Source organism: Capra hircus, chromosome 23 (assembly GCF_001704415.2).
Source record: "Capra hircus breed San Clemente chromosome 23, ASM170441v1, whole genome shotgun sequence".
Lineage (NCBI taxonomy): Eukaryota > Metazoa > Chordata > Mammalia > Artiodactyla > Bovidae > Capra > Capra hircus.
The window spans coordinates 4,178,487-4,197,400 of NC_030830.1; the positions used below are offsets into that span (position 1 = coordinate 4,178,487).

The following is an 18,914-nucleotide window of genomic DNA, read 5'->3' on the forward strand; positions in this document are numbered from 1 at the left end:
GATAATAATTGGGTCGATAATATTAAATTCATGGGCTCATTATTTAATTGCAAGGGCAGATTATGAATACAGCTTCTAAAATGTATTTTAATGAAAAACACTACATCCTGACCTAATCATATCAACCTTATGCTATCTAATTAAGGATGCAAAAAATCATTAGAGTTGCAAAATATTAGTTCCAGCTCCATCAGGCTGGGAGCTGCCCCTTCATGAATATATATATTTTTTACTCCATGATAAATAGTTAATGAGGTAAAAATGACAAAATTTGCATGTAGGCAAATTAGTTTAATAGAATGATGTCTTTTCTGACTACTGAAAGTGACCTTTTCCTTCTCAAAAAAAAATGGCTAAAATACTTTGAAATTATCATCTGGCTGTCTTTGTACAAATGACAAATTATATGTATGAACAACATAAAAATTATAAAATGCAATAATCCTAAATTCTCATCATACTTTAAATGTGTTCTCTGCTTTTGCATTTATCAATTTAATAAAAGGAAATTAACCATATTATAAAGTGTCCGTTTATGTGGCAATTTTTAATCCAGAGCATAAAAATGAGAAGCACGTGCTTAATAGCTAACATGATGGCAAAGACTCTAGATCAAATTTTTAAAGCACAAGAATTCTAGACTACTTACATGAAATACTTTTATATTAAAATGTCCATTCCACTCTTAATTTAGCATTTTAGACTATAGATGATTGCTTTCAATTAAACTGGTATAACATCTTGAAATTAGTATATCAATTATTCAATAGGGCTACCTTGCTTCTCTACTGAGATAAACTAAGCAAGCAAGCATAACACAGGTTAAGAACAATAACACACAAAATTAGTCATAATGAAGAGAAAGGCTTCATGGCACAAATACCCAGTCAGGAAGAGATGAGATAAATAAAATATATATGTCTGTCCATTCAACTTGGTGAATGTTTCTGTGTACCTAGCAAATGTAACCTGCCCCCCAGAAAATAACAGGTGCTCTACAGATTTCCAAACGATTTGCATAAACATCTCTATGAGTCTCATCACTGATCCATGCTGAGTCTATGTCACGAAAGGCTCAGCAGCCATTTATCTTCATGTCTTAACTTCTCTTAATGGCCCAACAGAATCTAAGCCAAAATAGTTTACTTAAGATACAAATGTCTTTGATTAAACTGTTTGCTGTTGTTACATGTAATCAAATTGTCTCTTCTCTGGTCTATTGAATGTGCGTGCTGTCAGCCTGATGGACAAACCTCCAGTGACACTCTTCCTGAGTTCTGCTCTTGTCCATCATGTGTCAGCTAAGACATTTAACAAGGAAGGGAATAAATACTAATTTTAAGTAATTTTTCCATCTCCTTTAATTTCCCTGCCAGCACCTGAACATTTGTTTATTTCCCCCTCCCTTCCTCACTCGCCTCTTCTTTTCCTTCTTCTTCTTCTTCCCACCTTTGCCCATCTCTCCCTCTTTAATTCTATTTCTCTTTTTTAACGAAAATGAAAATAATAAGTAATAAAATAACTTTCTGTTTTCCTCTGAAGTCTCTTGTTCAACTCAAATCGTTTTGATCCTCAACGTTGGATGGCTTCCAAATTCCTAAACTTCCATATTGTGAAACCGAATGATGAAATAAAATGAACTCTACCTACCTCAGACACTTTGAAATTATACTAGAGAGAAAGTACACTTCACTTAATTTTTTGGATCTTTTCATTCACTTTGGCCTTTTAAAAAGCACACTGTTAGTCAAGGATTTAAAAAGAAACCAAAATGTATATATGTAAAGTAAAAATGAATATATGGTAAAGTCAAGGACAGTGGTCTCAAAATGTCTGCTGTAATGTTAAACTAATTATGAAATTAACAGAATTCAAGACACATGGAGTATATTATTAGTAAACCCATATGGATTTTTTTTTAAGCAAATGTTTAGGTTTCTATCAAGTAGAGAACAGAATGGGGTAATTTTATATTTATTATATGGGGAGACTAAATATGTTTAATAATTCAGTGGTTTATGCACACTTTCTTTTATGTATTGAACAAATAGACAATAAAAATGTACTATATTCTGCACAACCTGTTAAAGATTGCGGAGAGAAAGTTGGAGAAAATATCACTTTACTACACAAGAAGATTTTAGTCTAAACAGAAAGAGGGACAGGTGGAAAGTTAATTCTTAGAGGGACAGGTGGAAAGTTAATTCTTAGATCCTTCCTTGCTGGAAGGATCAAGTAAAACAGATAATTTTAGCAAAAAGGAGTTGGTTCCCCCTGGCAGGCTCCACAAAGAAAACACTTAAACGGAGTCCAAGAGAATAATTACTTTGCCAAGTGGTACTTGAATAGTTGTATGCCAGGCTGGATGAAGCACAGGCTAGAATCAGGATTGCTGGGAGAAATATCAATAACCTCAGATATGCAGATGACACCACCCTTATGGCAGAAAGTGAAGATGAACTCAACAGCCTCTTGATGAAAGGGAGATAGGAGAGTAAAAATGTGGCCTTAAAACTCAACATTCAAAAAATTAAGATCAAGGCATCCAGTCTCATCATCAGTTCAGTCGCTCAGTCATGCCTGACTCTTTGCAACTTCATGGACTGCAGGCCAGGCTTCCTCATCCATCATCAACTCCCAGAGCCTCCTTAAACTCATGTTCATCATGTTGGTGATACCATCCAACCATCTTAACCTCTGTTGCCCTCTTCTTCTCCTGCCTTCAATCTTTCCCAGCATCAGGGTCTTTTCTAATGAGTCAGCTCTTCACATTAGGTGGCCAAAGTATTGGAGCTTCAGCTTCAGTATCAGTCCTTCCAATGAATATTCAGGACTGATTTCCTTTAGGATGGACTGGTTGGATCTCCTTGCAGTCCAAGGGACTCTCAGGAGTCTTCTCCAACACCACAGTTCAAAAGCATCAATTCTTCAGCATTCAGCTTTCTTTATAGTCCAACTCTCACATCCATACATGACCACTGGAAAACCCATAGCTTTGACTAGATGGACCTTTGTTGGAAAAGTAACATCTCTGCTTTTTAATATGCAGTCTAGGTTGCTCATAGCTTTTCTTCCAAGGGGCAGGGCATCTTTTAATATCATGGCTGCAGTCACCATTTGCAGTGACTTTGGAGCCCAAGAAAATAAAGTCTATCACTGTTTCCATTGTTTCCCCATCCATTTGCCATGAAGTGATGGGACCAGATGCCATGATCTTAGTTTTTGAATGTTGAGTTTTCAGCCAACTTTTTCACTCTCTTCTTTCACTTTCATCAAGAGGTTCTTCAGTTCTTCTTCACTATCTGCCATAAGGGTGGTACCATCTGCGTATCTGAGGTTATTGATATTTCTTCCATCAATCTTAATTCCAGCTTGTGCTTTATCCAGCCTGGCATTTCGCATGACATACTCTGCATATAAGTTAAATAAGCAGTCCCATCACGTCATGGCAAATAGTGGGGAAATAATGAAAACAGTGACAGACTTTATTTTTTGCGGCTCCAAAATCACTGAAGATGGTGACTGCAGCCATGAAATTAAAAGACACTTGCCCCTCAGAAGAAAAACTATGACCCACCTAGACAACATATTTAAAAGCAGAGACATTACTTTGCCAACAAAGGTCTGTCTAGTCAAAGCTATTATTTTTCCAGTAGTCATGTATGGATATGAGAGTTGGACTATAAAGAAGGCTGAGCACAGAAGAATTGATGCCTTTGAACTGCGGTGCTAGAGAAGATTCTTGAGAATCCCTTGGACTGCAAGGAGAACCAACCAGTCCATCCTAAAGGAAATCAGTCCTGGGTGTTCATTGGAAAGACTGATGCTGAAGCTGATGCTCCAATACTTCAACCGCCTGATGTGAAGAACTGACTCACTGGAAAAGACACAAGTACAGAGCTCTAGGAGACACTGACATTAACCAGAAGAGGCTGATGGAGCCAATGAAAATGCAAGGAGACTAGTACTAAAAGAAGGAAGTTAATCTAGGGAACTGGCTAACAAGGCATCACAGCAAAAAGGCGGAAATAATATTCCCCTCTCCTGTTCACTCAAAGTCACATGAAAGTTGATGATCATGTCATGTGTGGAAACTCATTCTTTTTTATTCTTCACAATCCTTGTGTCATCTTGCCCAATATATGTACAGCAGTTGTGAACAAATATTTTTATAAGAAAATTAGAGTGCTGGACAATACAGACCACATGGGTGTGTCTCCTCAATTCAACTAATAAAAAAAATCATCAATATACAATGGAATGGCAGGATTTGTACAGTGGTAGCGATCATATGCAATAGTCAATGGTTTCGAGAACAATGAGAGAAAATTTAACAACGTGCTGGTATGCTAAGAGAATGAGTGTCTTTTGTGCAATGAAAATGCTAATCTACTTCAAGCCAACTCACCTTCCTTCTCTCACCATTGAATCCTCTCCACTGCTCAGATCTTTTTATGATATAGCTTAGCTCCTGATTGGAAATCTCCAAATCATATGGTATAAAGAACTTGCTTTCTTCACTGTGGATGCGCTGAAATGTGTCTAATATCCAAGAATCATTGTGCAATCTAAAAAAAAAAAAATCATTTATCTGTTTTTTCCCCAAAATAATTGTTTGCTTTTTCCCAAAAAATGTTAAATATTTTTTTATTTTATAAATTTCTACGTATTTAATTCACTAGTCCCCCTTCTTTTTCAGAAATTATTTGTTTGTGATTTAATAATTTTCTCTGCTAAACATCATAGTCCAACAACAATTTGGGATTTTTTATAGTTGTCTCCTAGAAGTTTACGATGTCTGATTCTAAGTTATAGACTGTTGAAAAATGAGAAATATTTAGTCACTAATTTGTATATGAGTGCCTAAATTAGTTCAAATCTGAGGGATTTGCCAAAGGAAATTTAAGCTGGGATTTACTTTTCCTCAGTGAGTTGGTTTTAGAGCCGTGTCACCAGCTCAGTTAGCACAGAGGTTTTGCTCTACGATATGAATCCATAAATAGACAAATCTGGTGAAACGTCTAACCTGTTGAACTACTCATTTAATCCATTCCCATTTTTAAAACCAGCTCCAAGTATTCATTTAGAAAAGCACATTTCTCTTGTGATGTTGATAAAGTGAGAGCAAAGCATCTTACTGAAAGCATTCATATTTCACTGGTAACATTTAGCTGAATTATAAACATTAATTAAGCCAATACTTATAAAACTTTTCCACAAAGTACTTCTAAGTTCAGAGAAGAGAAAATGTGTATTCTATCCCTAATTTACCAACATATTTGTTTTAATATAATGTTTGTTTTTATAAAAGCATAAGTAAAATTTAGGAATTCCCTGGCAGTCCAGTTGTTAGGACACTTTGCTTCCACTACAGGGGTTATGAGTTCAATCCCTGGTCAGGGAACTAAGACCTTGCATGTCATGTAGTGTGGCAAAAAAATAATAATAATAAAAGAAAGAAAAACTTTAAGTAAAATTAAAATTCTGGGGAAATATCATATTTATCCTGTGACTTAGCAGACACTTGGTGCATCATGGAACCAGTTTAAGGACAAAATTGTGCCACTAACATTCTGTAGGCCAGATCAAGAACCCCAGTGCATCACAGTGTTAATAAACATACGAGAAGTAAGTTTATACAAGATGCCAAAATATGAACTGGACTATAAAGCCAGTTAAGGATCACATGGAAATTATTTCTATACAAAGTGGAGAATTTTAAATAGTTTCTTTCAATGATTAGGATAATTATCTTGTGCTCTAAGTGCACTTGAAAATGAAATTTAAATGTATTGCTTTCCTGTTATAATGGTTATAATACATACATTGTGTTATCTAGCCTTACTTTAATACCGTTATTTACATATTAACATATTAAAATTAAAAAGTTATCTGACTGTTTTTAAGTAGCAGAGAGAGAAATTAAACTCAGCACTAACTCCAGAGTTCATTCTATTCCATCATCTGACTCCTCAGTAAAAATAACTGCCTCTATCTTGACTGTTTCCAAATAGCATAATAGATGTTTTGACTCTTCCCGTCAGATATGATACCTGTGTTTTCCCACCTCCCCAACTATTTTTCATTCATCACAAAGTGGAAATACAGTCAGCATTCTGTATCTCCAGACTCTACATCTACATATTCAACAAATCAGGGATTAGAAATATTTTGAAAAAAAATTCCAGAAAATTCCCAAAAGCAAAGCTTGAATTTGCAGTATACAAGTAACTACTTACATAGCATTTACATAATCTAGAAATAAGTTTAAGCACACTTGACCCTTGAACAACATGGGTTTGAATTGTTCAGATCTGCTTCCACACAGATTTTTTTCTAATACATTTTCAGTCATCCTTCCTATCTTGTTGCATCCCTGACTTCAGCCTATGGTGTATCACAAAGGCAATACACACTTGGCATTCTGTAGTTCGCTGAACCCTGGGAGGTGGAACCCCAGGATATGGAGAGCTGATTATAAGGCTTGAGCATCTTTTTTTGTTTGTTTTGTTTGGGGATTTTTGTTGTTGTTGTTTTTAACTTTGGCCATATAGTGGCATGTGATATCTTAGTTCCTCAAACAGGGATCAAACCCATGCTTTCTGAACTGGAAGCATACAGTCTTAACCACTGGATGAACAGGGAAGTCTGGGACTTGAACATCTCATCCACAGGTGTTCTGCAACCAGTCCTCCATGGATACTGAGAAATGACTGTAAAAGCAAAACTGCCACCCGGTGTCTCTGATGGTCCATATGGCTTGGTGCCATCTTGAAATGCAACTGCTATTCTTCCCATGCTTGGAGATTCTAGGTCGGCCATTTGAATGATTTGCTAGTTGTCTTGTTAAACAAGAACTAGTCTTTACCATTCTCTTAAGCTTGTTTAATGTAACATTCATCTTTTTCTTTTAATGGTGGTAAGATTTAATGTAGTTAAATTACTGTCAATTTGCTGCTATAAACATTTTCTATATGAAGATTTTAAGTGCAGGATTATCAACAATGCAATTAACTTTGAATTAATTAGGAATCACAGTCCTATTCCTGCTAGCTTCTGTTCCTTTTGCCCAGGAAATGACTGTCTCCTTTTTATATCTTCTTCATTCTGTGTGAAAGAATGATTATAAAAAACATTCAAGCCAGGATCTACAGGATGGTATACAAATGCTTTAACAGAGAACAGAATGCCACACTGGAATATGAAAAGCTGTGGTTGATGTTGTTCAGTCGCCCAGTCATTTCTGACTCTTCACAACCCCATGGACCACAGCACACCAGGCCTCCCTGTTCCTATACCATCTCCTGAAGTTTGCCCAAGTCCATGTCGTTGCACCAGTTATACTATCCAGCCATCTCATCCTCTGATGCCCTCTTCTCTTTCTGCCCTCAATCTTTCCCAGCATCAGGGACTTTTCCTATGAGCCAGCTGTTTGTGTCAGGTGACCAAAATATGGGAACCTCAGCTTCCACGTGGAAACAATGTGAAGTTTGTGTGTTAGTCACTCAATCGTATCTGACGCTTTGTGACCCCACGGACTGTAGGCCGACAGGCTCCTCTGTCATGGAATTCTCCAGCAAGAATACTGGAGTAGGTTGCCATTTTCTTCTCTAGGGGATCTTCCTGATCCAAGGATCAAACCTAGGTCTCCTGCGTTGCAGGCAGATTCTTTACCATCTGAGCCACCAGGGAAGTCCATAGAGCTGAGAAATATGCTTTCCAAAACTAATAAAGGTTGGTAAGTTGGTAATTCTACCAGTTGGTATAGCATTTGTATACCATAATTAATCAATAATTCTATTGATTAACAAATCTAATCTTTACAATCTGAGCCACCAGGGAAGCCCCTGGTTTAATTACATTTAATTAAAATTCTTTTTTTGCCACATTGAGTGTCATTTCCCAGTGAAAACTTCACTATGAGTTAATAATGAATCAACTTACCAACCTTTACTAGTTTTGAAAAGCATATTTCTCAGCTCTATGGACTTCCCTGGTGGCTCAGATGGTAAAGAATCTGCCTGCAATGCAGGAGACCTGCATTTGATCCCTGATCAGGAAGATCCTGTGGAGCAGGGAATGGCAACCCACTCCAGTATTCTTACCTGAAGAATCCCATGGACAGAGGAGCCTGGAGGGCTATAGTTGATCACAAAGAGTCTACTGAGCCAGCTTATACAAACAAGGAGAAAATAGTCTGTGGTAATGTATATAAAATTCTAAAGTAAATTGAACTTTGATAATTCTGTAAACCACTTGATAATATAATCAGTAAGAAATATAACATTTATCTAAAAGTGCACTGTTTTATCCCTTTTGGATATTTATGCCATCCACACTGATCAAAGTTTCTGAACATCTAGTACTCACTTTTTTGGTTCTCTTTAGAAAGTTAAAGAGTCCAACTGAATGTGAGAATAATTCTGTTAAGATAATATAAAACAGTTTCAATTTAATAAATATAAACTTTTCATGATCATATTTAGTTATAAAAGTTTGTTATTTTGGAATAATTAAAAATAACACATATACACACATATTTTTCCTTTTTTTTTTGCCATTTTGGGCATGTGTGTATAAATATCAGATTGAATTATATAAAGTTGAAGCTATTGGATCACATTGGATGAAAGAAAGAGAAGCAAATATGGAAAAAAATTCTATTGATTAATGAATCTAAATGAATATAAATTTCACTGTATAACTTTTGAGATTTTTTTAGGTTGGTTTTTAATAAAAAGCTAAAAATGTATGATATTCTATTGAAATATACATCATTACATGATGATGGTTGAAAATTTTAATTTTTTGAGCAATACAACTGTTCAGTATGCCTAAAAATTTTACATTTTAAAATTATTTCTTTAAAAGTTAATTAAAGTAGAAACTACATTCTACCTGTTCATAAAGCCTTAGGCATTATTGTTTACAGAAACAGGTCACATATTATGCCAGAGGTTCTGGTGATGGACAATGAGACAAAGTAATTTACAAAGTCCTCTGCCCTGTGCCCTACATTTGCAGCAATTCACTGCTTGGTGAATGGCAGAAGCTATTATGTTTGGTTCACATCTGAATGTGGGTCCTTTATAGAAACCTAGCATGTGACATTTCTTTTAAAGCTAAAAAGGACAAGTGTGAACATTTAGTTAACATAGTATTTTAAGGGTCATGAAAAGGATGGAATCTATAACTTTAAATAACTCTAATTCAAAAAATATGTAAGAAGAAGAATGTAATGTAAAAATGAAGAAGACTCAAGTACGATTGCTTATTTCTAACTCCAGAACTTACAAAGGAGTTTGGCAGCATGGGTCTATATATGTTGTAGTCCATGTGCTTGTAATATAAGTTGGAAAAGTACTTTATCTACTGGCATAAATACTTTAGACTGTGGCAGGTACAGATCCATACAGACATGATGTTAACAGTCAAGCTTCTTACAGAGTGACAAGCACGTGCTTGCCAAATTTCACTCATTCATTTTTTAAATATTTAATTTTTTTTCTAAAATCCACATATTCTTTAGCAGAATTGTTGAACACTTTAGATGAGGTGTATGACACTGATGAGGAGGTTAGATAGCATCACTGAGTCAAAGCACAGGAATCTGAGCAAACTCCAGGATATAGTGGGCAGAGGAGACTGGTGTGCTGCAGTCCACGGGGTCACAAAGTCAGACACAACTTAGCAACTGAACATCAACAAGTGACTCCGAAGCATTGATATGTATGGAGAAAGTTTTTATTGTCTTTCTGGAAACCCTTGAGTAGTCACCATTCTGTTTGCTGTTTTCGCTGATTAGTCAGCAAACTGTGTCCAACTTTTTGTGACCCCATGGACTGTAGCCTGCCAGGCGCCTCTGCCCATGGGATTTCCCAGGCAAAAGTACTGGAGTAGGTAGCCATTTCTTCCTCCATAGGATCGTCCTGACCTAGGGACTAAACCCAGGTCTCCCACATTACAGTCGGATTCTTTACTGCCGAGCTACCAGGGAAGCCCACCATCCTGTGGCTTTGGTACAAAATTTTCAACGTGTATGTAGGTTCATGTTCATAAGTGGACAATCATCTTCCTCATTCATTCCTTGATCATACATTTAATCAGTCAGCAAATATCCACATATGCCTATCAAATGCCGGGAGAAGGAAATGGCAACCCACTTCAATGTTCTTGCCTGGAGAATCCCAGGGACAGAGGAGCTTGGTGGGCTGCTGTCTATGGGGTCGTACAGATTCGGACACGACTGAAGCAACTTAACAGCAGCAGCAGCAGCTATCAAATGCCAAGTACCTACAACTAGGAAGGGAGGGCATAGGGAAGATTCCTAGAAAGAGATGGATGAAAAGGAGCCCTCATGACTGAGCAATGGGGAGACATAGAGCATTAAGGTCATATATGTGGGGAAGGCATGGCCCCAGTCAAGGGACCTTATATATGCAAAACCAATAGGAAGCCATTAGGGCAACAACAACAGATGATAAAGCATCTGCCTGCCAATGCAGGAGACCTAGGTTCAATCCCTGGGCCAGGAAGATCCCCTGGAGAAGGAAATGGCAACCCACTCCAGCATTCTTGCCTAGAGAATTCCATGGACAAAGGAGTCATGTATATGACTATATATATATATATAGTCAAAAATTATCTGGCTACAGTGAGACCAGACTAACAATTTAAGAGGGATGAAATTATTTAGCTATATATTGATTAGATAATATTCAGAACTTTTCCCTCCACATGGTAAATACTAGTTTGCTTTAATAAGGAAAATTGTAAAGAAGATTGATTCAGAAGTAGAGAATCTTTGATTATCTTATACATATTCCCTAGACAATGAATATGCTCATAATACTCTCATCAAAATCTGTCTTTAAATTATTTCAATCCAAATTAATTTTACTAAGTAATAAATGACAGCAGCTAAACTTATAAGGCTATTTGGGACTATTAAGACAATGATTAAGAAGACATCAGCATCCCAAAAACTAATTAACTCAAGTACCAGCCTTTCAGATTTGTGTACCACTTCCAGGAATATGAAAGCTTAAACAAATCTAACTGACATTTAAAGTGTGGTTTCTCATTCTCAAAAGATGCGTGCAGCCTATTGATCTTTTGGATTATTCAGATAAAGAATTTAGAGTTAAAAGATGTGTATAAAGTCAAGAGAAGCTTTACTTGAAAGGGTTATGAGGAACGCTGCAGAGCCAAATATGCAGTAAACACTGAGAGATACAGTGCTCTTCAGAGTTTCTCCTTGAGTCAATGCCTATAGCTGGCCATCTATAAAAGTTTGGTAAACAGGTAAAATTTTGAAAAGAAATTCTAGCAAAGAGAAACTCTGTCTATTACATCTGAAACATAAGCTAGTGAATTAAAATTACTTAAAAGAAAAGCCCATAAGATGAAATGGCAAAACAGTTAATATTTAAAGATAGTGCAGCATGCTTGGGGCTGGTGCATGGGGATGACCCAGAGAGATGTTATGGGGAGGGAGGTGGGAGGGGGGTTCATGTTTGGGAACGCATGTAAGAATTAAAGATTTTAAAATTTAAAAAATAAAAAACTAAAAAAAATAAAAATAAAGATAGTGCAAACAAAGAACAGATCAGAAAAATTTTAAAAAACAATGCTGCATTTAGATCTTGACACTAGCCACAGCAAATGAATTCTACATGGCTTATGATTAGGAGTTCATTGAAAATAATGTCTAAATAAAAATAGAAGCAAACACTGATAAAATCTCTAATGGGGATATATTTTTTTTATTAAGAGCTATTTAAATAAGTCATAAGAATGATCAAAAGACTTGACTGTATATAAATTATGAATATTTATGTTTTAAAAATTAAAAATTCACTTAAAAGGTAATTATCAAATGGGGAAAATATCTGTTAAAGTATGACACAAGAATTAATACTGCTATTATATATTAAACTCATGTAACTTAGTACTAAAAACAGAAAAAAAGGAAAAAGGACACTTAAAAGGCATTTCACAAAAGAGGAAATAAAAATGGGTGATAAAGATACTGAGAATATTTAGTAACTGGAAAATGCACGCATGTTTAGAAAAGGATGAGATTCTGTTTCTTCTGTGAGATTACAAAAGGTTAATGCATGATATGAACACAATTTGCTATTTCCCCACGCACAGTTGTGAAAGCATAAATCTATACAACTTCTCTAGAAAACAATTTCAAATTAGTTACAGGATGTCTTAGAAGCATCAACTCTGAACCAGAATGTCTAGGACTCTACTCAAACAGTAATTGAAAATGAGGGCACGATCTTAAGATGTTCACCAGAATTATTTATAAGATGTACAAAAATGAAAAATAATTCTATCATCCAGGAATAAAGTAGTGTTTAAATATTTTATACTGCATATATGCTATAAAATATTGTATAGGCATTACATGCTCATGAAGTAAAGAATATGAAAATATCATATAACATTAAGTTTAAATCAATATATATATAAGAAAAAATATCATGTGGGATCATTTATATAAAGAATCTATAAAAATGATACAAATGAAAAATTATTTACAAAACAGAGAGACTCACAGACACAAAAAACTAATTTATAGTTACCAAAACGGAGAGCAGGAGGTGTATGGAGAAGATTAATTGGAAGTTTGGGATTAACAGATACACACACTATATACAAAATAGATAAAAAAAAGAAAAACACCAAGGGCCTACTGTATAGCCCAGGGAACTATACTCAATACCTTGTAATAATGTATAATGGAAAATAATCTGAAAAATAATATGTATATATATATATATGTATAACTGAATCTCCTTGCTATATACTTGAAACTAACACAACATTGTAAATTAGCTATACTGCAATTTAAAAGAAACCAAAACAAATGAATATAAAGTTTTCTGAGTATAATTTCAACTTTGTAAAAATAAATATACACAGGAAAAGATGGAAATGAATTTATCAAAAGATTAACAATGTTAGTAATTAACAAATTACTGGTGTTTTATTTTTTATTCTTTTCTATAGCTTCAATTTCAAACTATACCACATATATTCTACCTATAATAACAAAAATCATTAAAAAGATCAATGCTTCTATTACAACTACAAAATCCAAAGTAATTACACCCAGCTCAAGAACCTTTTTGCACAGAGGCAAGGAACCAGCATCCCAGTCAACTCTTCTCCTAGAGCTCCAGAAAGTGAGGATTTTTCCAGTAGAAACTCTTCAGCAAGAAATCACTCAGGCTATTGGACAAATGAGATCCAGTCAGCCCAACTCCATCAGGTCCAAGCTGGAGCTTACACAGCCAGTCCCCATCCTGGGGAACTTCTAGTGCTGCGATTCATGGGGTCGCAAAGAGTGGGACACGACTGAGCGACTGAACTGAACTGAACTGAGAGCTAGACCAAATGCCCTCTCAGCACCCTGCACCACAGCCCTGAGCTCCTTTGCACTTCTTTGATGCCAGCTGGGTTATCACATGTTTTGACAGCATTGATCCAAAAGCTCAGAAGAGTTAGGAGTGTTGCTTTAACATCTGCGTTAAGAATGCACACTTTAACCAGTCAACACACACAGATCCATATTGGCATTCTTCCCTGAGATGAGCTTCCTATGAGTTCGGAGTCTCTTTGCCTACATCCTTGTTTTCCTTCTAGCTAAATTATATGAAGACTTCAAAAATCATTCAAATGTTCTATTTCAACTGAAGTGTTTGGCTACTGTCCTTGCCATGTCCAGACTCAGGCAGGTTCCTTTCCTCCATGTTCCCAGAGACTCCTGTGATGATCTCTTCCTAACACTTTTTAACAAATTGTTTAAAACACTTAACATGAAATCTACCCTCTTAGCAAAATTTATGTGTACGGTATAGTATTATTTCCTAGAGGCACAATATTACCCAGCAGATTTCTAGAACTTAATCATATTGCATAACTGAAACTTTCTATCTATTGAATAGCCACTTCCTATTTCTCCCTTTCCTCGGCCTTTGAAAGCCATCATTCTATTCTGCTTCTGTGACTTGGACTATTTTAGATATCTCATGTAAGTGCAATCATGCAGTACTTGTCCTTCAACAACTAGCTTATTTCACCTAGTATAATGTCCTCAAAATTCATCCATGTTGTCACATAATACAGAACTCCCTTCTTCTCTAAGGCTGAACAATATTCCATTGTGAGTAAATATCACATTTTTCCCCATTCATCTGCTAACGGACATTTAGCTTGTTTCTACAGCTTAGTTAGGAGTTGGTGTTAGGCACTCAGTCATGTCTGGCTCTTTGTGACCCCATGGATTGTAGCTCACCAGGCTCCTCTGTCCATGGAATTCTCCAGGCAAGACTACTGGAATGGGTAGCCATTCCCTTCTCTAGGGATCAAACCTGAGTCTCCTGCATTGCAGGCAGACACTTTACCATCAGAACCATCAGGGAAGCTCAGCTATTGTGCATAGTGCTCCGATGAACATGGGGATGTTAATTTCTCTTTACGGTCCTGATTTTAATTTTTTGAATAAATCTCCAGAATTGGAATTGTTGGATTATACTATAAAACTACAGTAGTTATAAAAGTATGGTACTGCATAAACACAGACACATAGAGCAATAGAAAGAACTAGAGAGCCCAGAAATAAGTCCATGCATATAGTCAGCTGATCTTTAACAAAAGTACCAGGAGTACACAATGGGGAAAGGGTGGTCTTTTCAATACATGGTGTCGGGAAAACTGGATATGTACAAGCAAAAGAGTAAGATTTGATGCTTATATTAAACCACACACAAAAATCAACTCAGAATAGATAAACTACCAATATAAGACTTGAAACTGTAAGATGTATACCAAAAAATGTAGGAGGAAAGTTTCATGGCATCAATTTTGGCAATAATCTCAAAACTTTTAAAAAGCACAGGAAACAAAAGTAAAATTGGACAAGCGTGACTGTAACAAAACTAAAGGCTTCTGCCAGCAAAGGAAGCCCTGGACAGAGTGAAGCTCTTCCCAGCACTTTTATACAGTTTTTCTCCACCCACGTATTCTGCTTGCTAAATTAACAGCCTGTTAAGTCTACCTCTAAGATATTCAGGCTCAGCGGTGAAGGATGGTTCTTCTTGTGGTGATTTTCTCAGGGGTGGTGAGAGAGGGAAGAAGCTGAGTTGGAAGAGTGAAGAAAAGAGAAATTCAGACAAATCTTCCAGAAAATTTTCCAGAATGTCATTGTGTATCATGGGATTGCTCCTTGTTTCTTTCTTTTTTTTTTTTTTTGCTCCTTGTTTCTTGTTGGCCCTTGGTTTGAAGAAACAAGTGTAATGAGTCACAGTAAAATTAATTCTTCCTATAAAGGAGAAAACATTCCCCAAAGCTCAAATCATTTCTTGGCTGTTCTACACATGAGAAAGAGATCTCTACCTTAGATGTGGAGACATGGATCTGCCCTCTCTTCTTCACCCATATTCCCACAGCCTCAACATATGACAAGACTGGAGGCTGAACACTCTGAAGAACAGGACTGGAACACCTTACCTGAGACAATACACATATAAAATCAAAGTCGAAATGATGAACAGTAGGACATAAAGTAGCACCGTGAGCATCACACCGAGAATTCCAGATTGCATGGTTCTTTCAAACATCCAGTACAGTTTGGCTGCATCAGCTACTGGAGTCTCCCCACTCTGTGTGAGTCGCTGACAAAAGAAGATACAAATTAAAAATAATCATAATAATGAGGAGAAAACACTGATCATCAAGTTAGATAATTTAAGTATGCAAAAACCATCTGATAGTATAATTTGTTTTTAAATTAAATGTTCAAGGTACTCAAGCTCATCATATCTTCAGTTGCAGGAAGAAAAAAGAAAAGACCCGGCTTGCATGGTTGGCTTATCAGGGTTTTCTCATTTTCTCTATAAGCGTTTAAATGAGTGCACTCTACATGCAATTCATAAAGTAAAAGCCATGTTTTATTTATGTACTATTAACTTCTGATTTAATGAGCACAAAATATGAAGAAATTAAATACCATGGTGGAAAGATTCTTTTTTTTCTGAAGCATATTTGAAAGAAATTTAATTTGTGCTTTGTGTAAAATAGATGGCTTATTTTAAAAACTTATAAAAAAAAGTTATCAGGCTATTTAATGCGAGCTTGAAAACGAAAGTTTACATTAGGTCAATTTAATAACGTCTTTATTTTAAACAGGGGAAAATATATTCTATATTGGGTTAAAAATAAATACAAGGCAAAGAGGTCTTTAAAGCAAATATAAAACACTAAGATGTTGTCATATGACTTCTTTGACCTTTGAGTTTTATAAAACATGAATGTTCTTTAATTATGACTCTCATGATCTCAAGTGGAAGTCATATGCCATATAAATGCAAATAAGGTATTTTTTCCCCAATGTAAGTGAGAAGGACGTTTTTCTCTACTTTTTAAAAAATATTTATTAAACTGACCATTATATGCAGAAGATGTGGATTTGGTGCCTGGGTCGGGAAGATCCCCTGGAGGAGGGCAAGGCAACCCACTCCAGTATTCTTGCCTGGGAAATCCCATGGACAGAGGAGCCTGGAGGGTCCTCTGGGGTCACTAAAGAGTCAGACACGACCATAGTGACTAAACAGCAAAGGGCATGTTTAAAACGAATCCATAACGTATAGAAAAAAGCAGAAGCCCGGAGAGGTTAACTTATATTTTTCTTACATCAAAATATCTGGTAGTGATGTTCCAACTCTCAGCTGCTGCTTCTTCCACCGCCACTCCAGAAGTTATTTCTATGTGCTGTTCTGGGATTTACAGAAGTAAATGGATTTCCCTTGCAAAATGGAAGCCTGTTGCTAGGACTTTGGGCAGCAGATCTGAGAAGGCGTCTCCCTTGCCTTGGCTGTTCGCTAGGCTGGCTTTCCCTTGCTCAGGGTTCCGGGCTGATCGTTCTAAGTCCACTAATGGCTTCTCCGGCCCTGTGTGAGAATGCAGACTTCTTATGTCTGAGAGGAAGGACCCCTGTTTACAACCTGCAGATAAGTGTGATTGGTGACTCTGCGAGATGTAAATTTAACATCATTAAAATGAACTAAAAGCAGTGTGCTTCAAGCTTGCCCATGTACCTAGTGTCCAGTCTCCATGTAAACGGTTAGAGGTACAATCGTGTGCCAGTGAGAGTTTGTTGGTACTTGGAAGAGTTGCTTTCAGATTCTAGCCTGTCACCACTCTCTGAAGTCTCAGTACCATGGACCACCTTGATGACAAGTCAGAAGAGGGAGCCTGATCAGTTAGAGGAACTTCCCAGGTGGCTCTGAGGTAAAGAATCCCACCTGTAATGCAGGAGACCTGGGTTCAATCCTTGGGTTGGGAAGTTTTTCTGGAGAAGGGAGCGGCTACTCCACTATTCTTGCCTGGGGAATTCCATGGACAGAGGAGCCTGATGGGCTAGAGTTAGAAGTGGCTGTGTTTTCCATCCCATCCTAAGTCTTTTCACCCCTTTGATTAGCCTCATTCGCATTCTGAGTGGATTGGCTGGGACCAGCTGGATTTTGTCCATGTTCCTATTTCTTGTGGACTCCAGGTTAGCAAGGAGACTTGCCACCAAGGATTATTGAGCAGGAGGGGTAGAGAAGGATGCTATCTACATTCCAGGAGGACCGTCGCCCCTGGTATCTCCCGGCTCCTCCTGGGGCCTCACGTGTCTACTGAGAAGGTGAGGAGCCACCTCAGAAGGTGAGGTGGTCCTATTGCAACATTACATAGGAGGCCATCTGGGAGGATGAGCAGCTGCCGTTTATGATCTTCTGAGATCTCACAGCCCTCCTGGAACAGCTTTCCTGTTCCAACCAGATCCCCTAGAGAGATCACCAGATGAATAGTCCACTGTATCAAAGGCAGCTGACAAAACATGCTCTGTTAATTTACCCTGGTGCCTCTGATGTCATCTACAGGAAAGTAGCCTCCAGCAGGGCCATCTCAGAACCAGTACAGAGGTCTGTGACCTGATGGAAGCTGACTTGGATTGTATCAGATGAATGTAACACTCGTGTGTGTGTGTGTGTGTGTGTGTGTGTGTGTGTGTTCAGTCACTAAGTCACATCCAACTCTTCTGCAACCCATAGACTGTAACCTGGCAGGCTCCTCTGTCCATGGGATTTCCCAGGCAAGAGTACTGGAGTGGGTAGCCATTTCCTACTCCAGGGGATCTTCCCGACACAGGGATCGAACATGTCTCTTTCATTGTCGGATGGATTCTTTACTGCTGAGCCACCGGGGAAGCCATTATTGGCAGTTCAGTTCAGTTCAGTTCAGTCACTCAGTCATGTCTGACTCTTTGTGACCCATGGACCGTAGCGCACCAGGCTTCCCTGTCCATGACCAACTCCTGGAGCTTGCTCAAACTCATGTCCATTGAGTCAGTGATGCCATCCAACCATCTCATCCTCTCTCACCCCCTTCTCCTCCTGCCTTCAATCTTTCCCAGCATCAGGGTCTTTTCCAATGAGTCAGTTCTTCACATCAGGTGGCCAAAGTATTGGAGCTTCAGCTTCAGCATCAGTCCTTCCAGTGAATATTCAGGACTGATTTCCTTTAGGATTGACTGGTTTGATTATTGGCAGAATCTATTTCAAATACAATTAACAAGCAAGGTCCATCAAAAACCCCCTTGCTATGATCTGGTGGTGTTGGTGGTGGTTTGGTCACTAAGTCGTGTCCAACTCTTGTGAGGCCAAGGAGCCCGCCGGGCTTCTCTGACCATGGAATCCTCCAGGCAAGAGTACGGGAGTGGTTTTCCATTTCCTTCTCCAAGCTATGATCTGTTGGACACAATGAATAGAGTCGAAACACATATATACCAGTTGGAAAACCATCTTCTTAAAAGGATAAATAGAGTAGTTAAGGAATATTATTCCATGAATTAAGAT

The 18,914-nt window shown here is 37.4% G+C and overlaps 1 protein-coding gene across 1 annotated transcript in view; it reads right to left on the bottom strand.

Moving 5' to 3' along the window:
• The window catches only part of LOC102189642, a 247,782-nt gene that overhangs the window by 60,537 nt on the left and 168,331 nt on the right, over positions 1-18,914 (bottom strand). Inside the window, 2 exon segments of the mRNA XM_018038501.1 lie at positions 4,409-4,568; positions 15,526-15,689. Of these exon segments, the coding sequence (XP_017893990.1) occupies positions 4,409-4,568; positions 15,526-15,689 (324 nt within the window).